Genomic DNA, 26,867 nt, shown 5'->3' on the forward strand with positions numbered 1-26,867 from the left:
ACTTTTTAGCTTACTGTATTTTTGGGACTATAAGACACACCAAAGTATAAAACGCGCCTTACTTTTTGGGAAGGAAAATAAGATTAAATTCTGCCTGCCAGCATCCCCTTTTTATTCGGTTATTGTGAATTCTTCTCATTCACATCTAGTGGAGTCTTTCAAGGGTGAATTTGCAGTCACCAACCTTATCTGGCGTGGAGGGCTGCCAGGCCAATATCATCCAAAACTTATTGTCTAATTAGTTTGCAAAACTTATTGCGAACTAATTATCTCCTGCAAACTCCCCTCATCTTTCGCTCCTTTTTATTCCCTATAGGAGGGGCCATTCACCGTCCACCTGTGGCCTTACTCCCAAGTCGACCCTTGTTCCTCAGCTGTTGCTTTCGCCTGGCAGCCCTGGGAACAGGCTCCAGCTGTTTATCTGCCTCCCTGATATCTGACTCCAAAGGCAGCTGATAACTGCCAGACGGCCCTGGCCCCTTCTCTGCCTTGGACACAGAGCATTTGTCCAGGCCTTCCCAAGACTCCAGGAGTGGCCCCTGTTCCTCCCCAACCTCCTCACTGTCTGAATCTGCTGCCAGCTCTGCTGGCCACTGGGAAGCCATAACATCAGAGCTCTGAAACATCCTTCAGCTTCTTCTTTTTTTAAAAAAAAATTCCTCGATAGGCTCAAAACAGCCAGCCATGCTCTCTTACCTTGAAATATTGATTGACCAGTCAGAACAGAATCCAGATCCTTAATGTGACCCTTAACCCATCTTTTGCAGACCACGACTTACATCAACGGAGAAAACATCATGCCACCCGCGGACATGAAAGAGATGGCGGTAGGTCCGCCCTTCCTCCCGGCTGCCCCATCAGCCAGGATTTTGTAATCATCCCTCCATGATGTGTCACTCACAAATTGCAGCTCCCACAAGGCCTTTTAAGGGGAGTGCTGATTGGTCGGGAGGGAGAATCCTGGGTTTTGCCTTCCCTGCTAGAAGAGCTTGGGTTGGGTCGCCGCCCAGAATCCACAAGGAATTGGGCGGCTTAAAAGTCTAATTTTAAATTAAGGTTTTGAGTTTGAGAAAGACTTCCCCTTGGCAGGCAAAAACGGCGTAGAATTTTGCCCGCCACTTCAGCCTAGTCTTACAAACTGAACTCTTCCAGCATTGTATTGGCAGTTCTGCGTTAGCAAAAACTTCAGAAGAGAAGGATTTAGGGGTTGTGATTTCTGAGAGTCTAAAAATGGGTGAACAGTGCGGTCAGGCGGCAGGGAAAGCCAGTAGAATGCTTGGCTGCATAGCTAGACGTATAATAAGCAGGAAGAGGGAGACTGTGATCCCGCTTTATAGAGCGCTGGTGAGACCCCAGTTGGAATACTGTGTTCAGTTCTGGAGACCTCACCTACAAAAAGATATGGATAAAATTGAATGGGTCCAAAGACGGGCTACAAAAATGGTGGAAGGTCTTAAGCATAAAACGTATCAGGAAAGACTTAATGAACTCAATCTGTATAGTCTGGAGGACGGAAGGGGAATGGGGGACATGATCAAAATATTTAAATATGTTAAAGGGTTAAATAAGGTTCAGGAGGGGAGTGTTTTCAATAGGAAAGGGAACACGAGAACAAGGGGGCACAATCTGAGGTTAGTTGGGGGAAAGATCAGAAGCAACGTGTGAAAATATTATTTGACTGAAAGAGTAGTAGAGGAAGGGGAACAAACTTCCAGCAGACGTGGTTGGTAAATCCACAGTAACTGAATTTAAACATGCCTGGGATAAACATAGATCCATCCTAAGATGAAATACAGGAAATAGTATAAGGGCAGACTAGATGGACCATGAGGTCTTTTTCTGCCGTCAATCTTCCACGTTTCTATGTTTCAAGGATGGGTACCTTGATACGGTTGCCTTGATTTTAAAAGAGGTGAAGTTTTTAGGGTGCAGTATGTGATTCAGAGGGACATGGGTTTGGGGCTCTTTTGAGGAGGGGCTGCAGAAAACTACTGAATTTCCCCCCTCTTTTTTTAAAAAAGTGTTTTGCCTTTCTCTCTCTCTCTCTCTCTCCTCCTTCCTCCCCCTCTTCCACCTCTGGCTGTCTGCATGTGCCCCATCAGACGCGTTACCAGGAGCTGGCAGTAGCTTTTGACTCCAGCAATTTAACAAACAAACAACTCAGTGCAGAGATAGAGGAATTGGTAAGGAACCTAACTAGCCTCTCGACCGATTTGGCTTTGCCTGCTGCTCTTCTTTGCTCCATCTTTTCACTGTGCCACAAGACAAGGTGTGCAGGGTGCACCGCTACAGATCAACGAATTGGCCTCTTTCAATAGTCATTTGCCCTGTCTGTGTTCTGCCTGGCGTGACAGCTGAGCAGTAATTAAGGTCACAGTAAAACACACAGACTTGAGTTTCAGAAACGTAAAAATATATTTCATTAGCAAGTTGGTTGTGAACCGCAATTACGGCAAAATAATGTCTGTTTACTGCCAAAGAGTCTGAATTATCTTCAAGGCCGATAACAAATTTCCAAAAACCCTCCAAGGTTTGTAAATAATGTCTCCGAACTGGGCTGAAGCAATGGTACTCACTCTTTTTTGCAATAGCTACAGTCTTTCATAAAACAATTGTCCAAAGGCTGGGTTTCTCCAAGAAAGCAGGGATGTTGGTTTAGAGAAAACTCTGGATCTGTTTCTCTTTCTCTGTTAAACCACAAACGATCACTCCTGCAAAGAACACTCCCATAAACCTCCCCTTTTATGCATGCTGCAGAATTCCCTCGCAGCTGTGATCAAGATCTCCTCCTGCGTCTGCGCAGCTGTTCCTGTCTCCTCCTAATCCTTCACATTCAGGATTGGATCATTAATTATCCCCTACTCATCCAACCCAGACAAGGCCTTAGCTGGGGCTTTCCTAGGCACTGCAGGGGCCTCCACCTCTATCTCTCCAGAACATTCAGCTTCCATCTCTCCTTCCCCCGCCCTGTCTGAATCCTCCGATAGCCACGCAGGTCTCCGATGCTCGGACGAACTCAGCTCCTGTGGTTCAAAATCTGTTATCAGAGGAGCTGGCTGTGATCCAACCACAACAGTCTGGAAACCTTCATTCAGGGTTATGTTTTCACACCCAGCCTGTGTGCGAAGGGCTCATTGGCTAATTGCTGATTGAGTATCTCTGCTTTAAGTCCTGACAGTCCAAGAGGTTCACTCAAACCCTTGATGGCTCTTCTGCCTTCTCCTCAACAGCCTCACTTCCCCCCCTGGTTGGAGATCAAGTCGATTCCCAACCTGCCTGTGTTTAATCCCTGACAGGTTAATACTACTAGGAGTTTCCTCGTCCTTGGAAGCGAGATCTTCAGCCTTTTAGTAGCAGTACTGTCAGGAAGGGCCAGCTTGGAGGACAGGCTGAGCTATGCCAGGAGAGAAATTTACCACAAAATCAGGAAGGATGGGCTGAATAGAAGCAGCCAGGTAACGCAGGGATGCGCCCAGGTGTTTTGGGGGGAGAGGGAGAAGCTGTAGGTAAAAAAAAGAGTCCTAAGTCTTGGGCAGCAAGAAGTCTAATAAATTAAATTAAATCTAATTTTAAAAGATAAAAGGAATCCTTGCAGATTTTACTCCTCTAGTCGTCGCCGACTCTAGGGGGCGATGCTCATCTCCGTTTCAAGGCCATCGAGCCAGCGCTGTCTGAAGATGTTACATCACCAAGGTGGTACCTATTTATCTACTCGCATTTGACTGCTTCCAAATTGCTACGAGGTTCGCCCAGAAAGTAATGCACCACATTTTTTCTTCTTCAACAATTATTTATTGAACACAATGAAACTTACACACAAGAAAGAACAATGTTTCTTCTGCACTCCCTATTTTTCCACGTACTCTCCGTCCCGTTCTATGGCCTTCCTCCAGCAAGACACAAGGGCGTGTATGCCCTGTCGGTACCACTCCTTGTTCTGGTCACGAAGCCATTTCTGTACTGTAATGGCCTCACCCTCTGTGCCCAGCGACTAACCGTACTTCTGTCGAATGCAGGTTCTCCACAAACTATATGCAAACGTTTGTGAATGTTGCCAACAGTTTCTTTCTCTGCAGTGAAAAATTCACACGCTGCTTGTAACGTACATCACTTACAGACGCCATTTCGAAACACGGCTGCAGCTACGCTATCTGAAGAAAGGCAAAATTTACACAGGCCCCTCTGACAATTCAAATAATGTACAGTGATACCTCGTATTACAAACGCCTCGTCATACAAACTTTTCGAGATACAAACCTGGGGTTTAAATTTTTTTTGCCTCTTCTTACAAATTATTTTCACCTTACAAACCCACTGCCACCGCTGAGATGCCCCGCCTCCGGACTTCTGTTGCCAGCGAAGCACCCATTTTTGCGCTGCTGGGATTCCCCTGAGGCTCCCCTCCATGGGAAACCCCACCTCCGGACTTCTGTGTTTTTGTGATGCTGCAGGGGAATCCCAGCAGGGGAATCCCAGCAGTGCAAAAACGGGTGCTTCGCTGGCAATGGAAGTCCAGAGGTGGGGTTTCCCAGCAAGGGGAGCCTCAGTGAAATTGCAGCAACGCAAAAACACAGAGGTCCAGAAGTGGGGTTTCCCATGGAGGGGAGCCTCAGGGTAATACCAGCAGCGCAAAAACGGGCGCTTCGGCTGGCAAAAGGGGTGTATTTTGGGCTTGCACGCATTAATCGCTTTTCCATTGATTCCTATGGGAAACATTGTTTCGTCTTACAAACTTTTCACCTTAAGAACCTCGTCCCGGAACCAATTAAGTTTGTAAGACAAGGTATCACTGTATATCTAAAGTTTCGCATTCGTACCATTACTGTAGGCTGAGAAAAAAATGAGGCGCATTACTTCCTGGGCGACCCTGCTGAACCGAGGATGGGAACTCGCCCCGTCGTGTGGTGCTCAGCTCTCGAACATTTCCAGCCAACAAGCCCAACATCTTTTTTTTTTTAAATAATTTTTTTTATTAATTTTTAACAAATTTATATATCACACAACATAAAACAGTGCATAGTGAAATGTGCCCACCACCCAGACACACACATTCCCCACCACCAAATCGGGGGTGTTTCTTGTATAGTCCACTTGACCCAAGAGCAATATATCTATTTACATATTATAGAGTGATTCCAATTTATTTCTTGTAGCTTGGTCTCGGATTCTGCTCGTCATGTATTGTCTTACCTTGTCCCACCGTCCCATCATTTGTCCCAATTCAGTTTCATTATCCGAATTTATCCTTCTATCCATAATTTCAAATTCAATATGGTCCACCATGTACCTATACCAATTTTGCATTGTCCATTTTGTCGCATCTTAAACCGCTGAGCCACTGCCCCAGCCTAGAACCTGCAGGCATAAACCCCTGTTCATCCCACCAAGCCGGGGAAGAGTGGTAACGGATTCAAAACTCAAAAGAAAGACCCTGTAACCCCCAAGATAACAGCCCCAGTTTTCCTTCGTTTGTTCAGCAAAAGTGGATCTTTCTAGACCCAAACTAAGATGTGCCGGCCGCCTGCTCGACTCTTGTGGCAACGTGAAGGGGCCCACGTGGGCCGTCTTGTCTCGTGGCAGCTTCTCTTTCTTGCTTGCTGCCTTCCATGCAACTTAAGGGCTGTTTTCGGGTAGCACTGTGTTTGAACCTTTCCTTCTTTGTCACGCCCTCTCCAGCTTTTTTGCACGCCCTGTTTTTAATTTCCCCATTGGTTTTTTCCCCCTTTGAATTCTCATTCCCCCACCCCTCCTGCCTCTTCTCCACTCTGGGTGGGTGATAAAGTTCTTTTCCTTGGAACGCTGTCAGTCTTTGGACAAGGCAGGAACATAAGCCCCCAAGTCTCTTCTTCTCAGTGCTGTTTGTCTCTAAACGGATGGTTGTAAGTGGAGGATCCCTGTACCCCGCCCCCGAAAGCACTTCTGTTGGGATTGGGGGACCCAGTTTCGGGTGCTTCTGCTGGCCCTGACATCGGCACCCTATGCTGTGTTGCTCCCCACAAAAGCCTTTAACCAGCACCGCCTTGCCTTCAGAAATGATCCTTGTGTTCCTTCTGCAGAAGCAACAGAACCAAGAAGTTGTGAACGAATTGGAGAAGGTAACAAAGATCTATTCCAGAGAGAGACAAAGATGGGGTTATTTTGCTTCTCTTCTCTTAAAATCTTTTTTTTTAAACCCCAAACATTAAAAACCATTTATTATTATTATTATTATTATTATTATTATTATTATTATTTATTAGATTTGTATGCCGCCCCTTTCCGTAGACTTGCGGCGGCTCACAACACAATAAAAACAGTTTATAACAAATCTAATAATTTACAATATAAAATATTTTTAAAAAACCATTATTAAACAGACATACCATACATAAATTGTATAGGCCCCGGGGGAGATATCTCAGTTCCCCCATGCCTGACGACAAAGGTGGGTTTTAAGGAGTTTGCGAAAGGCGAGGAGGGTAGGGGCAGTTCTAATCTCTGGGGGGAGCTGGTTCCAGAGAGTCGGGACCGCCACAGAGAAGGCTCTTCCCCTTATATTCCATAATATACTGCTCAGAAAATTAAAGGGAACACTTAAACAACAGAATATAACTCCAAGTAAATCAAACTTCTGTGAAATCAAACTGTCCACTTAGGAAGCAACAATGATTGACAATCAATTTCATTTTGTTGTCAGTACATTCAACTTTTATTATTATTATTTTATTATTATTAATTGGATTTGTATGCCACCCCTCTCCGAGGACTTGGGGCGGCTCACAGCATATAAAAAAAACATAGCAATGCATCTAAAAAATCCAATTAATATGATTTAAAAGACTTTTTAAAAACCTCCAATATAATTTACTTTGTACAGAACAAAGTGTTCAATGAGAATATTTCATTCATTCAGATCTAGGATGTGTTCTTTGAGTGTTCCCTTTATTTTTTTGAGCAGTGTACATTCAACATTACATACAGGGTGATAAATTCAAAAGTAATGCAATTATTTTTTTAAAGTAATTTATTGAACATATTTGCACAAACACTTACTTTTTGAACTCACCCTGTACAATCAGCTGGAGCAGAGTGTAACGCTCAATGGCCTCAAGCCTGCCTGCAAAGGTGTATTTTTAAAGCCTTACAAAAGGCCAGGAGTGTGGGGGCCGCCACAGGGGAGGCTCTTCCCCTCGGCCCTGCCAGTCGGCATGGCTTGGCTGACAGGACCTGGAGAAGGCCAACTCTGTGGGATCTGACTGGCCGCTGGGATACGTGAGGCAGGAGACTGTCCCATAGGTCATCTGGTCTTAAGCCATGTCGGGCTTTGATTAGTTAATTTACAGAGCCCCAAATCCCGTGATGGCGAACCTATGGCACGCATGAGATAGGTGACAACACGGAGCATTTATTTATTATTTTATTTATTTATTGGATTTGTATGCCACCCCTCTCCGTGGACTCGGGGCGGCTAACAACAGTGACAAAAAACAGAATGTAAAAATCCAATACTACAACAGCTAAAATCCCTTGTTATAAAACCAATCGTACATACAAACATACCATGCATAAATTGTAGAAGCCTAGGGGGAAAGATTATCTTAATTCCCCCATGCCTGACGGCAGAGGTGGGTTTTGAGGAGCTTACGAAAAGCAAGGAGGGTGGGGGCTATTCTAATCTCTGGGGGGAGTTGGTTCCAGAGGGTTGGGGCCGCCACAGAGAAGGCTCTTCCCCTGGGCCCCGCCAACCGACATTGTTTTGTTGACGGGACCCGGAGAAGGCCCACTCTGTGGGACCTAACTGGTCGTTGGGATTCGTGCAGCAGAAGGTGGTCCCTGAGATAATCTGGTCCAGTGCCATGGAGGGCTTTATAAGTCATAACCAACACTTTGAATTGTGACTGGAAACTGATCGACAACCAATGCAGACTGGGAGTGTTGGTGTGACATGGGCATATTTAGGGAAGCCCATGATTGCTATCGCAGCTGCATTCTGCACGATCTGAAGTTTCCGAACACTTTTCAAAGGTAGCCCCATGTAGAGAGCGTTACAGTAGTCGAGCCTCGAGGTGATGAGGACATGAGTGACTCTGAGCATATCGGAGGGCACTTGAGGGACTGCCCTATTTCAGCTTCAGTGTGTATGCGGACACTAACCTGCTGGTTTTCGGCCTTGGGGAAGGCGTTTTCACCCTCCGGAAGCCCCAGAGTGCAAATAACTGCCCAACGGGCAAAGCGGAAGGTTGTAAAAACGGACTTCCAATTTGCCCATTGTGTTGTTTTTCACACTCCAGAGCCTTCAGGAAAGCTTCACACAATACACACCCTTTTGGCACGTGAACCAAAAAAGGTTCACCATCACTGCCCTAATCCTACGGATGGTAAAGCTGCATTTACCCTCCAGGGTAGGTATGTAAAAAATTACAGATCAATTCCCCCCAAATCTCAGTCTGAACGGGTCTTTGTGGAGTGCAGAACAAAACATATGTTTTTGTTCTTCCATTCCTCGCAGTTGTTTGATTTGTCACCGAGCCACAGTCCTATTGTTCGGGTTCTTTTTTCTAAATTGAAAAGCTGCTGTTCGCGGCTGTGTCAGCTCATTCCTGGCCTTCCCAGATGCAAATAATTCTGCCTTTCTTTTAAACATCGACCGGTTAGTCTGCTCGGCTGAGAGGGGTTTTTCCTTTTTTGAAAACTGCGCCTTTTCACTTGGTTTTTTTTAAAATTAACACAATCTTGGCATGCCTTTCCAAAGCAGATATGGATTAGCACGGCAATGATTTGAATCAGTCAAATAAACACGAGTGCCAGTTTAGTTGTAAAAAATATAAGGGAACTAAGACCATTCTCCAATATTAGTTTCCCAGCCTCTTCACCAGCATTTCTGAAAAGTTGTAGAAAGACTTTAGAAAGCATTTAAACTTCCGAGACCGCTTTCTGCCGCATAAATCCCAGCATCCAGTTGGTCTCCTCAGGGTCCCATCAGCCAGACAATGTCGGCTGGCGGACCTAGGGGAAGAGCCTTCTTTGTGGGGGGCCCGGCCCTCTGGAATTAGCTCCCCCCAGAGATTCACACTGCCCCACCCTCTTGGCCTTCCGAAAAAGTTTAAAGATTCATCTTTGTTGCCAGACCTGGGGTCATTAGATCTTTCCCTCTGACCAACAATGTTTCTTAGTGTGTTTTATGGAGTGAATGATAATGAATGTTTAAAATTATTTTAGGGTTTTTTAATTATATTAATTTGATTAGATGTATTACTATGTTTTTATATATGTTGTGAGCCGCCCCGAGTCCTCGGAGAGGGGCGGCGTACAAATCAAATAAATAAACAAACAAACAAACACACACTGTTGTCTGGGCACAAGTGGTTCTTGCAATATCTGAACAGAATCAAGCAGTGTTTCTCAACCGTGGCCATTTGCAAAAAGGACAGATATATTTAATTGTACATTTAATAAATGCAGCAAGGCTGATATAACAATAGAAAAAATATTGGCATGCCCAGAAATTGATAGATTAACACTGTCTGAAGGACAAGGAAGAGATGGAATACTATGTAATTTGGGATAAATTTTATCAGTGGATAGAAAGGAAAAACAGTCAAAAAAAAGTTTAGAATAAGAACTGAAGAAGAGGGAGAAGGTTCAGATATAAATTAATAGTGATGAGGGATGTACATGTAAGATTTTTAAAAAGCAATGTACATTGAATAATAAGGGTATCTATTGTTATGTAAATACACTGCTCCAAAAAATAAAGGGAACACTTAAACAACACAATATAACTCCAAGTATATCAAACTTCTGTGAAATCAAACTGTCCACTTAGGAAGTAACACTGATTGACAATCAATTTCACATGCTGTTGTACACATTGAGTGTTCCCTTTATTTATTTTTTTGAGCAGTATAGTATATTATATAATGGAATGACAAAACAGGATAGTCACAAAGTGTCCAATTTTTTAATGTTTGTTTAATGTTTGTATAAATAAACAAAAAAAACCACCTTGGGAGTTTGAAGATGGGAGAACTTCCAACTCCATCCATCTTCAAACTGCCAAGATTTGAAATCAAGTGCATCCGTCTTCAAAATGCAGAGAAAAATACTGCGCTAAAGACCTGGATATAAGAGCGAACTAAATCGACTGCCCGTCTGGCCGAATGTAAATCAATCATGTTTCCACAGGAGAAGAAGGGCTTTGAGCAGAGGTTTGCGAAGGAGCAAGCCACCTTACGAGAACAATTGCAGGTAGATGTCATACCTTTTGGTCCCAGCCTCCCATCCCTTGGTCCTGGTGGCCTTCTCCAACTTACAGGAGGAAGCTCCTGGTTTTGTGGGAAGCAGTGTTTTGTCACTCGATGGCTCCCTCGGATATCCCTCAACTCATCCCGCTCTCCCTTTAAAGGTCCACATTCAGACCATTGGCATCCTGGTCTCTGAGAAGTCCGAACTTCAGACAGCTCTCGGTCACACACAGCAGGCTGCCCGACAGAAAGCTGGTGGGTACCCTTTGGTGTGCTCTTCTCCTGGCTGCCTTCCTTATTTAAAATCACCTGGTGACATTAGATACCTGGCACTCTCTTCCCACCGCCCAGGGTCCCTTTGCCCCACCTTCAAATAAATTGTCAGAGTTTGCAGCGCATCAGGACCAGCACCCTGTAAAATGAACTTCAGCAGGATTCCATTATATATAAAAAACCTCTTGATATACGATACCATACAGCAGAATCCAGAAGCACAGAAGTAATATTCACAGCAGCATGTTTTTGCTGAATTTGAGAATTAAGGGAGACTAGGATAGATCTATTTTGGCCTTGTTCTGGCCTCATCAGCTAGCCATACCCTCACTGGGATTTTAACTAGCAGCCCTTGCCTTGTAAGGCAGAGAATTAACCTCTAGGTTACAGTATCTAATCCCTTCAACTTTGAATCAGGGAAGTGTTATAGGTTTTTTCTGTCCAATCACCCTGGTATACCCAATTATGGGAGGAGCTTAATGCTTAACGCTCCTCCCATAATTGGGTATACTAGGGTGATTAGACAGAAAAAACATACACACACACACATATAGATATATATAAAAAGAGAGAGAGATCAGAGAGCCTAAGCCATGCCCAGGCTCCGAGCTGTCTCTTATGGCCCCAAACAAATACAGTAGTCCCTCGCTATACTGCGCTTCACCTACTGTGGCTTCACTTCATCGCGGGTTTTCAAGAAATATTAATAAGAAAAATCATTCGCGGATCTTCGCTGGTTCGCGGGTTTCTGAGGAAGTCGATCGGCAGATTTAAACAGCCCGCGGAACTCGATCGGCAGGTTTTTCAAAAAAAATATATCTAAAATTGTAAATACAGTATTTAAATACTGTATCTAAAATAAATACTGTGTGGGAAGGGTTTATAAACACTTAAAACAATGAAAACTTACCAAACAATTACAATATAAATACTTAAATAAGTACTATCAGTCGATAAATTCCCCATCACGGATTTCACCTATCGCGGCCGGGTCTGGAACGTAACACCAGCGATAGGTGAGGTCTTACTGTACTGCTTCAGTTACCAAACAGTCCCCATTGGCTAATCTTTTGCTATGCCTATACACTGACATTGCATACATTAAGAGCCGGGGTGGTGCAGTGCTTAGAGTGCAGCACTGCAGGCTACTTCAGCTAACTGCTGGCTGTAGTTCAGCAGTTCAAATCTTACCACCAGCTCAAGGTTGACTCCAGCCTTCCATCCTTCCGAGGTGGGTAAAACGAGGATCTAGATTGTTGGGGGCAAGAGGCTGGTTCTGTAAACCGCTCAGAGAGAGCTGTAAAAGCACTATGAAGCGGTATATAAGTCTAAATGCTATTGCTATTGCCCTTGCTACTAAGCCCTATTTCAGTTCATGAATATGCACTGATAGAAATCCAGTTCGATAGGCTTGAATTGAAGGTTATCCAAGCTCGGTTCCTTTTCCCTTTTGACCCTGGAGTTGGTTGGCACCAGCTCGGGCCCACCTCTGCCTTTTGGAGCAGCCCAAATGGCCCTACATCCTGTTGGCATTGTGGGGTTCAGGGGCGCTTGGATGCCGGCACCCATAATATTCTACTTGTTGTTTTCCTGGGACAGGGGAAGCTGAGGACCTGGCCGCTCGGCTGCAGTCGTCCCGCCAGAGGATCTCAGAAGTGGAATACACCCTCTCCTCCCTCTCCGTTCAGCAGAAGCAGACAGAGAAAGTAAGCACGGGAGTAAGAAGAGGGGATTTCCTTTGTTCTCTCGTCGTCCTTTTTGATGCCACGGCTTCTTTTTTGGTGAAGTAAGGCCTAGTTCCCTGTCCCAGATCAGATGAGGAGTTGGGGTGGGAATCAGGGCCAGCATCAAGGCAATCTGAGAGCTCTGAGTGGGGAGAGGGAAGAGGAGCCTTCAGATGAGGAGTCAAGAGCCCCAAGGTCTGGAGGTGGCTGATGAGGAAGAGGACCAACAGCTGGGTCTAGTGCCTGAGGCATAGAAGGCAAAGGAGAGGAGAGCAGTGGAAATCTATGGGCCGGTCTTTGGGACGGAAGAGCCATCGCTGTTACAGAAGCTCCACCCTAGCTCTGGGGATAAAAGGCAGGGGGTGGAGGTGAATAGGGGTGGCAAAGAACTATTCATCTCCCTGCCAGACAGGCTTGTTAGCCTGCGGAGGGAGAGACAGAGAGAGACACACACACAGAGACAGACAGACAGACAGACAGAGGCAGAGCCTGGGCCGTCCATCAGCCCTCAGATGGAGAATCCACAGCCCCCAGGTCTGAAGGTGTCTGTTGAGGAAGAGGGGGAACAGCTGGGTCTAGTGCCTGAGGCATAGAAGGCAGAGGAGAGGAGAGCAGTGGAAATCTATAGGCTTGGGACAGAAGAGCCACCCCTGCGAGTTAAGCCCCACCCTAGCTCCGGGGATAAAAGGCAGGGAGTGAAGAGGAATAGGTGTGGCAGACAATTATTTGTCTCCCTGCCAGACAGGCTGTGTGTGTGTGTGTGTGTGTAGACAACAGAGAGAGAGAGAGAATGAGGCTTTTCACTGGGGCTGCTGGCACTTCTCATAAGGGAAACATTTAGTTGACTACAAAGGGTTTATCATAATAGTTGTTGTTGTTGTTGTTATTATGTCAATACAACACAGCAAACAAGATCACTATGCTGGATTTCGTATTTCATCACCAGTCGGGCGCTTCCCAAGCACCTAGGACTGCATGATGTAGTGGTGAATTATGTTTGCCGATCCCAGTAAAGCGGCCTTTTGCAATTGACAGATGGAGATTTTGTCAATTCCGATGGTTTTTAAATGTCCGCCGAGATCCTTTGGCACTGCGCCCAGCGTGCCAAGGACCACTGGGACCACTTTCACTAGCCAGAGTCGTTGCAGCTCGATTTTTAGATCTTCGTATTTCACTAATTTCTCTAGCTGCTTCTCCTCAATTCTGCTGTCCCCTGGGATTGCGATGTCAATGATCCATTATTATTATTATTATTATTATTATTATTATTATTATTATTATTATTGATTAGATTTGTATGCCGCCCCTCTCCGGGTACTTTGAATCTGCAAACAAACTGGGGAGATTAGCCCCATTAACAAAAATTAGCCCGACAGAAAGTAGATAAAACAACAGAAGCATTGCATGACTCAACTGGAAATCTGAAAACAACTATTACTGACAAAAAATATATAGCATAAACCTTTTATGAGAAATTATATGAAGAGGGAGAGATGGATAGGGATATGATTATAGAATTTCTAGGGGGAATAAATATGACAATATTAACAGAAGAAGATAGAGATACGTTTATAAGTTACCAGTAGCCACTGCATTTTCCACCCGCGAGTTGTTATTATTATTATTATTATTATTATTATTATTATTATTATTATTATTTGTTGGATTTGTATGCCGTCCCTCTCCGGAGACTCGGGGCGGCTAACAGCAATAATAAAACAGCATATAATAATAATCCAATACTAAAAACAGTTAAAAACCCATTATTATAAAAACCAAACATACATACAGACATACCATGCATAAAATTGAAAAGGCCTAGGGGGAAAGAGTATCTCAATTCCCCCATGCCTGGCGGCAGAGGTGGGTTTTAAGCAGCTTATACATAGAAACATAGAAGTCTGACGGCAGAAAAAGACCTCCTGGTCCATCTAGTCTGCCCTTATACTATTTTCTGTATTTTATCTTAGGATGGATATATGTTTATCCCAGGCATGTTTAAATTCAGTTACTGTGGATTTACCAACCACGTCCGCTGGAAGTTTGTTCCAAGGATCTACTACTCTTTCAGTAAAATAATATTTTCTCATGTTGCTTTTGATCTTTCCCCCAACTAACTTCAGATTGTGTCCCCTTGTTCTTATGTTCACTTTCCTATTAAAAACACTTCCCTCCTGGACCTTATTTAACCCTTTAATATATTTAAATGTTTCGATCATGTCCCCCCTTTTCCTTCTGTCCTATACTCGAGTCAATAAATCTTCCCAGTTTTTGTGGCAAAAGTAGGTGCCTCAGCTTATAATCGGGTCGACTTATACTCAAGTATATATGGTATATAGAATCCTTAATTTTGGCTTTCTTTCTTAGCTGGGGACATTTCTCCCAGTGAAATATTCGTCCCCACTCTCCTTCTCATTGCCTGTTTTGATGGATTTTCCTTTTTTTTTACCTACAGCAAAACAAAGAGCTAACAAAGGAACGAGATAGCCTCAAACTGGAAATGTATAAGCAGAGGTGAGATTTGTCCTTTTTTTGCTTTGGTGTGATTGTTTGCGGTATTGACAGTAAAAAAGGAGCGGCCTAGAGGTGGAGCCCTTGCTTCACAATCAGGAGGCTGTGAGTTCAATCCTAGGTAGAGGCAGATATTTCTCTCTCTCTGGCCACAATGAGAATATATATCTGCTGAACAAAACTCCGCATTGGTGACAGGAAGGGCAGTGGGCCAGTAAACATTCTTAGAATAGAATAGAATAGAATTTTATTGGCCAAGTGTAATTGGACACACAAGGAATTTGTCTTGGTGCATATGCTCTCAGCGTACATAAAATAAAATATACATTTGTCAAGAATCATGTGGTACAACACTTAATGATTGTCATAGGGGTCAAATAAGCAATGAAGAAGCAATATTAATAAAAATCTTAGGATATAAGCAACAAGTTACAGTCATACAGTCAACATGGGAGGAAATGGGTGATAGGAATGATGAGAAAAACTAGTAGAATAGAAGTGCAGATTTAGTAGAAAGTCTGACAGTGTTGAGGGAATTATTTGTTTAGTAGAGTGATGGCGTTCGGAAAAAACTGTTCTTGTGTCTAGTTGTCTTGGTGTGCAGTGCTCTGTAGCGACGTTTTGAGGGTAGGAGTTGAAACAATTTGTGTCCAGAATGTGAGGGGTCAGTAAGTATTTTCCCCGCCCTCTTTTTGACTTGTGCAGTATACAGGTCCTCAATGGAAGGCAGGTTGGCAGCAATTGTTTTTTCTGCAGTTCTGATTGTCCTCTGAAGTCTGTGTCGGTCCTGTTGGGTTGCAGCACCAAACCAGACAGTGATAGAGGTGCAGATGACAGACTCAATGATTCCTCTGTAGAACTCTATCAGCAGCTCCTTGGGCAGTTTGTGCTTCCTGAGCTGGCGCAGAAAGAACATTCTTTGTTGTGCTTTCTTGATGATGTTTTTGATGTTAGGTGACCATTTTAGGTCTTGAGATATGATAGAACCTAGAAATTTGAAGGCCTCTACTGTTGATACTGTGTTGTCTACTATTGTGAGAGGTGGAAGGGTGGAAGGGTTTCTCCTAAAGTCTACCACCATTTCTACGGTTTTGAGTGTGTTCAGTTCTAGCTCCATTCAATTGGCCAGGCTCCACCACACAAGGGATTATGAGGTTGTTAAATGAAGATGATGACTGATAGTAACAAGATCTTCATTTTGCTCTCTCGGGCTGCTCTCTCTCCCTCTAGTAAAACCAACGAAGAACTCAAGCAGCAGACTTCGGAGCTGTCCGAGAAACTGCGCAACCTCATTGCTGAAAATTCAGCCATGAAACTGGACGTTCAGGATTTGCACAAGAAACTGGAAATGGCAGAACTGGTGATTCAGCAGGTATCAGCGTTTATTATGACCGCGAGTAGCCTCTCAACCCCTTGTTTAGAGACCGTTCAAAGTTACAGTGACTCCTAGAGTGAAAATAAAATGAACTTGCCACCAGTTCCTGTACTGCAACAAGTGTTTCAGCATCCGCATGATCATGGGATCAAAAATTTGTGAGCTTGGCAACCAGGTTGTATTTACAACAGTTGCAGTGTCCTACTTACTGTATTTTTCAGAGTATAAGACGCACCTTAGTTTTTGGGGAGGAAAATAGGAAAAAAGAATATCTGCTTACCAGGTATTCATCTGGTCAGCGTCCTTAGCCAGCACATTATTTTATCCCCTGATTAAAAAAACTTTATTCGGAGAGAGTAACAATGAAAGAGCTTGCAAGCGGGTAAGAGCTGAGAATATTGTTAGCACCTGGTTAGGGCTGGAAAGAAACATTTGGAGCAAGTTAGACCAATGGGGGGGAAAACCCTTTCGCAAACTACTCAAGACCCACCTTTGTCGCCAGGCATGGGGGAGTTAAGATATTTCTTCCCCCAGGCCATTACAAGTTATGCATGGTATGTTTGTGTGTATGTTTGGTTTTTATAATTAGGGTTTTTAGTTGTTTTATTAAATTGGATTGTTACATGTTGTTTTTACCATTGTTGTTAGCCGCCCCGAGTCTGCGGAGAGGGGCGGCATACAAATCCAATAGATGATAGATAGATAGATAGATAGATAGATAGATAGATAGATAGATAGATAGATAGATAGATAGATAGACAGACAGACAGACAGACAGACAGACAGACAGACAGACAGACAGACAGACAGACAGACAGACAGACAGATAAGATAGATAGATAAGAAAGATATAGATAGATAGATAGATAGATAGATAGATAGATAGATAGATAGATAGATTAGATAGGTAGGTAGATAGATAGATAGATAGATAGATAGATAGATAGATAGATAGATAGATAGATAGATAGATAGATAGATAGATAGATAGATAGATAGATAGATAGATAGATAGATAGATAGATAGGGCTTGGAAAACATTCTTTGCAGAGCGTAGCAATGAAAGAGCCTGCAAGGTCAGAGCTGGGAAGATCGTTAGCAACTAGTTAGGGCTGAAAAAAAAGCTACATTTAGAGTATAAGAAGCGCTCAAATTAGCCTATTTTAGGGAGGAAAAATGGTGTGTCTTATACTCCGAAAAAATACAGCACCTTCCCAGTCCCCCAAGAATTGTACGAAGCAGGTTATGCTAAGCCACCTGAGTCTTAATTCACTGCTCTAACTGCTCCTTTGCTCTGGACCTCACCTTGACAAATCTCTCCTGGAGAAGGGGAGAGAAAGATGGCACAAGAAGGACTCGGGTAACCGTGTTGTTGTTTACCCTTCTGCTAGTTTTCAAGCCAGCCAGGGATCTCAGATTCTACCGCTCAGCAGCTGCAGGCTGCCCTGGAGGAAAGAGCCAACTTAGAAAGCCAAATTGCCCAGGTAAGGTGGATGTTCAGAAGGGATGCCTTCAGGAAAGGGCCGGGGATTTGGCCTTGATGGCAGCTGGTCCTTGGAGAATCTGGTTCGCACCGCCCGACTCACCTCTCTTTCTTTCCTTCCTTCTCTTCCTTGCTGAGCAGCTGTCGGAGGCTTTGCAGAAACTGCAGGCGGAGCGGGATCAATACGTCCTGCGTCTGAAGGAAGAAGGGAACCTCTGGCAGCAGCGAGTCGAGCTCCTCTCCGAACAGGTGGGGTCTATACCTGTGAGATCCTTTGGGCGGGATCTCTCCTGTTATTTATTTTTTATTTATTTGAGTGGTGGATGAATGATAGAAACATAGAAGACTGACGGCAGAAAAAGACCTCATGGTCCATCTAGTCTGCCCTTATACTATTTCCTGTATTTTATCTTAGGATGGATCTATGTTTATCCCAGGCATGTTTAAATTCAGTTACTGTGGATTTACCAACCACGTCCGCTGGAAGTTTGTTCCAAGGATCTACTACTCTTTCAGTGAAATAATATTTCCTCACGTTGCTTTTGATCTTTCCCCCAACTAACTTCAGATTGTGTCCCCTTGTTCTTGTGTTCACTTTCCTATTAAAAACACTTCCCTCCTGAACTTTATTTAACCCTTTAACATATTTAAATGTTTCGATCATGTCCCCCCTTTTCCTTCTCTCCTCCAGACTATACAGATTAGGCAAACGAGTGATTGATTAGGCGAACGTGGATGCTTGTGTTCGGATAAATGGACTTTTTAATTTTTTTTAGTTTTTTCATAGTAATTTTAAATATTAGATTTCTATACATGCATATTGTACTGTATTTGTTATGTTGTAGGCCGCCCCCAGTCGTCTGAGAAGGGCAGCATAGAAATCTAATAATTAATTAATCATAATAATAATTATTTTATTTTATTTTATTTATTATTTGTATTTATATGCCGCTCACTCCAAAAAGAACCCAATAATATCATTAAAAAAATATACATACTGCAATCAATCCTAATTCCAAGCCTGCTGGAAAAGCCATGTCTTAATGGCTTTCCGGAAGACCAGTAGGGTGGAGATAGTGCAGATCTCTGGAGGCAGTTGATTCCACAGGATCTCTAGAGGCAGTTGATTCCACAGGATCTCTGGAGGCAATTGATTCCATAGGGTCAGAGCCACTGCAGAGAAGGTTCTTCCCTGAGGTCCCGCCAGCCAACATTGCTTGCCGGACGGGACCTGGAGAAGGCCAACTTCTGTGGGCCCTTAGTGGCCGCAGCGAGGTATGAGGGAGGAGGTGGTCCCGTAAATGACCTTTAAAGCCCTACATGGCATTGTGCCAGAATACATCCGGAACCGCCTTCTACCGCACGAATCCCAGCGGCCGATAAGGTCCCACAGAGTTGGCCTTCTCCGAGTCCCGTCGACCAAACAATGTTGTTTGGCGCGCCCCAGGGGAAGAGCCTTCTCTGTGGTGGCCCTGGCCCTCTGGAATCAACTCCCCCCAGAGATTAGAACGGCCCCCACCCTCCTTGTCTTTCGCAAATTACTCAAGACCCACCTTTGTTGCCAGGCATGGGGGAGTTAAGATATTCCTTCCCCCTAGGCCATTACAAGTTATGCATGGTATGTTTGTGTGTATGTTTGGGTTTTTTTATAATAAGGGGTTTTAGTTGTTTTATTAAATTGGATTGTTACATGTTGTTTTTTATCATTGTTGTTAGCCGCCCCGAGTCTGCGGAGAGGGGCGGCATACAAATCCAATAAATAAAATAAAATAAAAAAATAATAAATCATCCGTGAGCCATTTAGGGCTTTAAAGGTGATAACCAACATCTTGAATTGAATTGTTTTGGAGGTTGCCCTTCAAACTGGTCTAACTGGGTTTCTCACAGGTCCGGACGCTGACGGGAGAGAAAGAACTCAGCGAGACACGCATTGGGGAGCTGGAAACCAACCTTTCGGAGCTACTCAACAGTCAGTCAGGTAAATTCCAGCGTTCGGGACCACCAAAGTGCCCCTTTCCCATCACCTGATTTACCCTATCCGTCTTCTAAATTGGAACTGAGATCTATAGTAGCTTAATTAATTAATTAATTAATTGATTGATTGATTAGTTGGATTTTTATGCCGCCCCTCTCCAAGGACTCGAGACGGCTTACAACATATAATAAAAACAATATACAGTGATTCCTTGTCTTACAAACTTAATTGGTTCCGGGACAAGGTTCTTAAGGTGAAAAGTTTGTAAGACGAAACAATGTTTCCCATAGGAATCAATGGAAAAGCGATTAATGCGTGCAAGCCCAAAATTCACCCCTTTTGCCAACCGAAGCACCCGTTTTTGCGTTGCTGGGATTCCCCTGAGGCTCCCCTCCATGCGAAACCCCACCTACGGACTTCTGTGTTTTTGTAATGCTGCAGGGGAATCCTAGCAGGGGAATCCCAGCATCGCAAAAACGAGTGCTTCACTGGCAATGGAACTCCGGAGGTGGGGTTTCCCAGCAAAGGGAGCATCAGTGAAATCGCAGCATCGCAAAAACACCGAAGTCCTCGAAACCCCACCTCCAGACCTCTGTGTTTTTGCGATGCTGCGATTTCACTGAGGTTCCCCTCGCTGGGAAACCCCACCTCCGGACCTCCGTTGCCAGCGAAGTGCCCGTTTTTGCACTGCTGGTATTCCCCTGCGCTGCTGGGATTCCTCTGCAGTCCAGAGGTGGGGTTTCCTATGGAGGGGAGCCTCAGGGGAATCCCAGCAGCGCAAAAACGGTTGCTTCGCTGGCAACGGAAGTCCGGAGGCAGGGCATCCCAGCAGCAGCGGTGGGTTTGTAAGGTGAAAATAGTTTGTAAGAAGAGGCAAAAAAATCTTAAACCCCGGGTTTGTATCTCGAAAAGTTTGTATGACGAGGCGTTTGTAAGACGAGGTATCATTGTATAACATTTTTACATCCAATTAGTTAAACATAAAATCTAAAAAACCCAAGCCATAAAAAGCAGTCATTCCTATTCAATCAACTTTCTCTCAGCATAAGATTTTTATTAATATTGATTTTTTCTTCATTGCTTATTTGACCCCTATGACAATCATTAAGTGTTGTACCACATGATTCTTGACAAATCTATATTTTCTTTTATGTACACTGAGAGCATCTGCACCAAAGACAAATCCCTTGTGTGTCCAATCACACTTGGCCAGTAAAGAATTCTATTCTATTCTATTCTTCCCAATGGATTCCATAGCGGTGAAGGCCCAGGAAGCTCAGCCCATCCCTGCTGCCTCGGGGCCTTCGCCAACCGAAGTGTACCTTCAAGAGGAGCTAGCTCGGCTGGAGAAGGAGAAGGAGGAACTCCTGGACCAATGGCAGACCCAGGTGCGGGACAACGGGCAGCTGAGCCAACTCAACCAGGAGCAGGAGGAGCGGCTTCAGGAACTGGAGAAGGCCTTGCAGCGCTTCAGCGAGGAGGCGGTGGACAGGCAGCAGATCTTGGAGAACATGCAGAGCGACAAAGCCACCATCAGCCGGGCCTTGACCCAGAACCGGGAGCTGAAGGAGCAGCTGGCGGAACTACAGAACGGATTCGTCAAAATGGTGTGTTTCACCCCCACCCCCACCCCCTTGCGTCCGAGCCTGATGCGTAGCCCTCGGGTTATGACCGTAATGGATCCTTTGCGCCCGAACTCCGCATAGCAGAGGCGGGGGATAGTTTTGAGCCTTCCATATTTTGAATCCCGAGGATCATGTTTTATAGCTCTGTCCATCTATTTATTTTAGGTTTTTTGACTTGTATTTATAGAGAAGTCTAAAAATATTCTTGCTTCTGTTGTTTATTTATTTATTGTTTGTTAGTTTGTTTGTTTATTTATTGATTTATTTTTTAAATTTGTATGCCGCCCCTCTCCGCAGACTCGGGGCGGCTCACAACAGCAACAGAAAACAATATATAATACAAATTCAATAATTAGAAAGTTAAAAACCCATAGTTTAAAAAACATGCACACAACATACCATACATAAACAGTATAGGCCTGGGGAAGATATTTCAGTTCCCCCATGCCTGACGGCAGAGGTGGGTTTTAAGGAGTTTGCGGAAGGCAAGGAGGGTGGGGGCAGTTCTAATCTCGGGGGAGCTGGTTCCAGAGGGTCGGGGCCGCCACAGAGAAGGCTTTTCCCCTGGGACCCGCCAAACGACATTGTTTTTAAATTTATTTATGATTTGATTTGATTTGATTTTTTAATGCTGCCCTTCTCCTTAGACTCAGGGCGGCTTACAACATGTTAGTAATAGCACTTTTTAACAGCCAGCATATTGCCCCCACAATACCCCGGTCCTCATTTTAACCACCTCGGAAGGAGGAAGGCTGAGTCAACCTTGAGCCGGTGATGAGATTTGAACCGCTGACCTAGCAGTCAGCTTTAGTGTGAGTAACGGTAACAATTGCAGTGATTCGCTGGCAAGAAAATTTGGCCAAATTAACATACTTCTCACCCCCCCCCCCCCCGGCAGCCTTAAATCTTGGGCTGAAATCGTGGTCGTAAGTCGAGGCCTTTCTGCGACCATCTCTTCCTTTTCCTCTCCTTTCAGACCAACGAGAACATGGAGCTGACGAATGCCTTGCAGTCGGAACAGCACGTGAAGAGGCAGCTGGCCAAGAAATTGGGAGAACTTCAGGAGAAGCTGGTGGACTTTAAGGAGAAGGCAAGACTCTTTGGACTTCTAGGGTCCCCAGTCCAGTTCTCGCCAGCCTAGATCTAAATGAGTGAAATATTCTCACTGAATATAGTGATACCTTGTCTTACAAACTTAATTGGTTCCGGGATGAGGTTCTTAAGGTGAAAAGTTTGTAAGACGAAACAATGTTTCCCATAGGAATCAATGGAAAAGCAATTAATGCGTGCAAGCCCAAAATTCACCCCTTTTGCCAGCCGAAGCCCCTGTTTTTGTGCTGCTAGGATTCCCCTGAGGCTCCCCTTCATGGGAAACACCACCTCCGGACTTCTGTGTTTTTGCGATGCTGCAGGGAATCCCAGCATTGCAAAAACAAGTGCTTCGCTGGCAATGGAAGTCCAGAGGTGGGGTTTCGCAGCAAAGGGAGCATCAGTGAAATCGCAGCATCGCAAAAACACCAAAGTCCTCGAAACCCCACCCTCAGGGGAATCCCAGCAGCGTAAAAACGGGTGCTTCGCTGGCAACAGAAGTCCGGAGGCGGGGCATCCCAGGGGTGCCGGTGGGTTTGTAAGGTGAAAATAGTTTGGAAGAAGAGGCAAAAAAATCTTAAACCCCAGGTTTGTATCGCGTTTGTAAGACGATGTATCACTGTACTTTGTTCTGTACAAAGTTGAATGTGCACAACAGCATGTGAAATTGATTGTCCATCAGTGTTGCTTCCTAAGTGGACAGTTTGACAGTTTGATTTCACAGAAGTTTGATTTACTTGGAGTTATATTGTGTTGTTTAAGTGTTGGAGGTGATTGGTGGTAGTGTCCTGTGTTGTTCTGGGTCTGGTTTCAGTTTGTATGGCTGGGATACTGTTTGTTAATGACCCCAGACACACATTACAAAACGTCTCTGTGTGTGTATGTATGTTTATATATACGTGAAAATCTATATATGTGTGTGTGTGTGTGTGTCACATGTTTTTTTGCTGAATTTGAAAATTAAGGGAGGTTAGGATAGATCTACAGTATTTCAGCCTTATTTTGGCCTCATCAGCTAGCCATACCCACTGGGACTTGAACCTGTAACCTTTGCCTTGTAAGGCAGAGAATTATCCTCTAGGCTACAGTATCCAATCCCTTCAGCTCTGCACCAGGGATATATATATATATGTAGATTGTTCTGAGTTCGGGTTTTGCCCCGTGTAATATTTTGAATGTCTATGCGACGTTTCGGTGAAATCACATTCACCATCATCAGGCTGAAGTTGTTAGCTTTGTGCTGCTGTAAATATAGTTTGTTTGCAACTGCCATTTGTTCCTTATAAACGTCACATAGACATTCCAAATATTACACGGGGCAAAACCCGAACTCAAAACAATCTACATACATATACCCGTGAAAATCTACAAAAACAAATACACACGCACACACACACACACACCTCACTAACAGACGCCATTTCAAAACACTGTCTGAAGAAACGCAAAATTTACACACGAATCCTGACCATTCAAATAATGTACATCTAAAGTTTAGTCTTTGAACCATTACTGTAGGCTGAGAAAAAAGATGTGGTGCATTACTTTCCGGGCGACCCTTGTAGTTATGGGAGATGCTGGGAAGGGATCTTGTTGGATGAGATCTTTGTTCACCGGCTTCTTCTTCCATCCAAGATGGCCCTGAAGACCCACGAAGCTCAGGACTTCCAGGACCAGAGGGACCAGTATTTGGCCCACCTCCAGCAATACACGGCCGCCTATCAGCAGCTGAGCGTTGAGAAGGAGGAGCTGCACAAAAAGTACCTCCTGCAGACCCAGCTGATGGACCGCCTGCAGCACGAGGAAGTCCAAGGCAAAGTGAACGCCGAGATGCACTTCAAAGAACTTCAGAAAGCGAAGGTGAGCCCTGCGGATTTGACCTCTGGGTTCCCTTTCAGGAGAGCCAATCGGCTGGATCTTGGCTGGCATTGGTGGTGTTTCCCTAGTTGGGTCATGAAGTGTCTGCAAGAAAACAGCTAAGCTAAGAAAGCCTCCTCCTGCTCCTTTCCAAAAACCCCACTCTTTTCATTCGCTGATGATGTTCCCTAGTTGGGTCATAAAAGGTTTGCAAAAAAACCCCACCCAGCTCAAAGAGTACCAAGAACCCCACGGTCAGTCTTTCTTTCTTTCTTTCTTTCTTTCTTTCTTTCTTTCTTTTTTTCTCTCTTTACCTATCTATCTATCTATCCATCCATCCATCATCTCTCTCTCTCTCTCTCTCTCTCTCTCTCTCCACCTACCTACCTACCTACCTACCTGCCTGCCTGCCTGCCTGCCTGCCTATCTATCTATCTATCTATCTATCTATCTATCTATCTATCTATCTATCTATCTATCTATCTATCTATCAGATTTCTGTGCCGCCTTTATCCTGGGACTCAGGGCAGCTCACAGTAAACAAATACAAAAACGTGAAGAAATCTAGTATTAAATACTCTAAAAACCTCAATATGAGGACCCGGATTGTGGGGGCAATATGCTGGCTCTGTTAAAAAGTGCTATTGCTAACATGTAAGCCGCCCTGAGTCTAAGGAGAAGGGTGGCATAAAAATTGAATGAATGAATGAATGAATGAATGAATAAATATTAAAAACACATAGAAATCTAATTTAAGTTATATTCTAAAACCCTATATATTAATAAACCAATCATTCACATTCATATCATATTTCACTTGTAGGCCAGGGTAGATGTGGCCCCAAGCTTATCGGCAGAAATGTGTTTCCTTCTTCTCTTTCTCTTTCTTTCTCTCTCTTTTCCTCTTTCTCTCCCTCCTACTGACAAACCACACTCCCTGATGATGTTCCTTAGCTGGGTCATGAAACGTCTGCCAGAAAACAGCTAAGCCAGTGTTTCTCAACCTTGGCAACTTGAAGATATCTGGACTTCAACTCCCAGAATTCCCCAGCCAGCATTCGCTAAGCTAAGAAAGTCCTTCTCCTCTCCAAAACTCCCACTTCATTCACTTCATATCTCCTGCTCTGTGCCGTGTGCTAGTGTTTGATGTAAAAATGCCCCTATTCCCTGCAGCAAAAAAAGCCATGTTCCCGGGGGTCACGCGCACCCCCCGGCATCAAACTGCCCCTCCCCCCTCCGAGAAGCCCTGCTCTAATGAGACGTTGAAACGAAGAGGCACGTAACTGCCCATGTTCCACTCTTGGCACTAGCTTTGGTGAAAAGAGGAAAGATTAGGGATTCCTCAGTTTCTTTCACGAACGCTGCATGAGTAACTTGGCCAGGATTGTTCTCAGTCTCCTGATGTGAAGTTGGAACAGTTGCTGAAAAAGACCTTTTCCTCTTCTGGCAGAAAACCCTGGATTCCTTTTCTAAGGAGAACAAGGAGCTTCAAGCCCAGGTCACCCAACTCATGGCTGAACTGGACGAAAGGATGCTGCCCAGGGCCCAAGGTGAGTAGGATTGGGATGGGGCGAAGCACGGTCCAGCGGATCCCAGGTAAAGGTGATCCCCCCCCTAACATCCTCTCTTGCAGGGGATGGAGTGGAAACGGCCGAGTTTGTGGACTCGAGGATTTCTCAGCTTAGCATTCCAGAGGATTTCGAGAGTAAAGAGGAAATGGTGAGCCCCTCCGTCCTCCTCCCTTGCCGTTTGCGCTAACTCCGTTGCCTGAATCGCGACCACAATGGCGGTGAAACGTTCACCAGGGCCTCTGCAAGTCAAAAGTGGCTTTTCCCAAAGCTGTCATAACTTCGGTCCATTAAACCAACAGTCGTAAGTCGAGGGGAGGACAGCTACAAGAGTATTGTGACCCACCATTGACCTGCATAGCTGGCCACAGATTCAGATTTGAAAGACGGCGTTTAAGAGGTGACTTGATCGAAGTGTATAAAATCATGCATGGGATAGAAAAGGTGGATGTCACACAATACTAGGACGAGGGGACACTCCCTAAAGCTCATAGGTAAGAAAGCAAGGACAAATAAAGGGAATTATTTCTTCACCCAGAGGGTCCTTGGTTTATGGAATCCCCTTCCAGAAGAGGTTGTGACAGCTGTCAGTCTGGATAGCTTCAAGGCAGGATTAGACAGATTCATGAATGTCAAGTGTAGCCATGCGGGTTATTGAAATGGATGTCCATGTGACGCCTCTATATTGGTTGAGACAGGCAGGGTTCCCTTGGGTCCCATTTGTTGGGGGTCAAGGGAAAGGGAGGGTTGTGCCTTCTCTTTCTGCTCAAGATCCCATGTGCAATTGGCGGGCCACTGTGTGACACAGAATGCTGGACTCGATGGGCTTTGGCCCGATTCAGCATGGCTCTTCTTATGTTCTTCTTATGTTCAGAAAGTGAGGAGGTTGAGAAGGAACAAGGGCCAGTCCTGGAGTCTGGGGAAGGCTCTACGTCTGAGGCAGAGAAAGGGCCAGGGCCATCTGACAGTTATCAGCTGCCTCTGGAGTCAGACATCAGTGAGGCAGACGAACAGCTGGAGCCTGTTCCCAGTGGGATGTGAATGAGAGGAATTCACAGTAACACAGGACACAGGAAGGACCAAGATGCTTAGGGGACTAGAGGCTAAAACATGAAGAACGGTTGCAGGAACTGGGCGTGTCTAGTTTAATGAAAAGAAGGACCA

The 26,867-nt window shown here is 44.6% G+C and overlaps 1 protein-coding gene across 4 annotated transcripts in view; it reads left to right on the plus strand.

Moving 5' to 3' along the window:
• GOLGA2 (golgin A2) overlaps positions 1–26,867 on the plus strand; it is a 57,764-nt gene that overhangs the window by 17,772 nt on the left and 13,125 nt on the right. For 2 of the 4 annotated variants that reach the window (XM_070758775.1, XM_070758774.1), the window contains 16 exons: positions 768–827; positions 2,103–2,183; positions 6,057–6,095; positions 10,165–10,227; positions 10,385–10,478; positions 12,096–12,202; positions 14,676–14,734; positions 15,962–16,103; positions 17,498–17,590; positions 17,731–17,838; positions 19,477–19,567; positions 20,822–21,171; positions 22,166–22,279; positions 23,914–24,138; positions 25,586–25,685; positions 25,769–25,854. In XM_070758775.1, coding sequence (XP_070614876.1) covers positions 768–827; positions 2,103–2,183; positions 6,057–6,095; positions 10,165–10,227; positions 10,385–10,478; positions 12,096–12,202; positions 14,676–14,734; positions 15,962–16,103; positions 17,498–17,590; positions 17,731–17,838; positions 19,477–19,567; positions 20,822–21,171; positions 22,166–22,279; positions 23,914–24,138; positions 25,586–25,685; positions 25,769–25,854 — 1,812 coding nt within the window. The remainder of the gene's footprint in view (positions 1–767; positions 828–2,102; positions 2,184–6,056; positions 6,096–10,164; positions 10,228–10,384; positions 10,479–12,095; positions 12,203–14,675; positions 14,735–15,961; positions 16,104–17,497; positions 17,591–17,730; positions 17,839–19,476; positions 19,568–20,821; positions 21,172–22,165; positions 22,280–23,913; positions 24,139–25,585; positions 25,686–25,768; positions 25,855–26,867) is intronic. The other 2 variants (XM_070758776.1, XM_070758777.1) reach the window with 1 other exon arrangement.

This window comes from Erythrolamprus reginae, chromosome 8, assembly GCF_031021105.1.
Source record: "Erythrolamprus reginae isolate rEryReg1 chromosome 8, rEryReg1.hap1, whole genome shotgun sequence".
Taxonomy (NCBI): domain Eukaryota; kingdom Metazoa; phylum Chordata; class Lepidosauria; order Squamata; family Dipsadidae; genus Erythrolamprus; species Erythrolamprus reginae.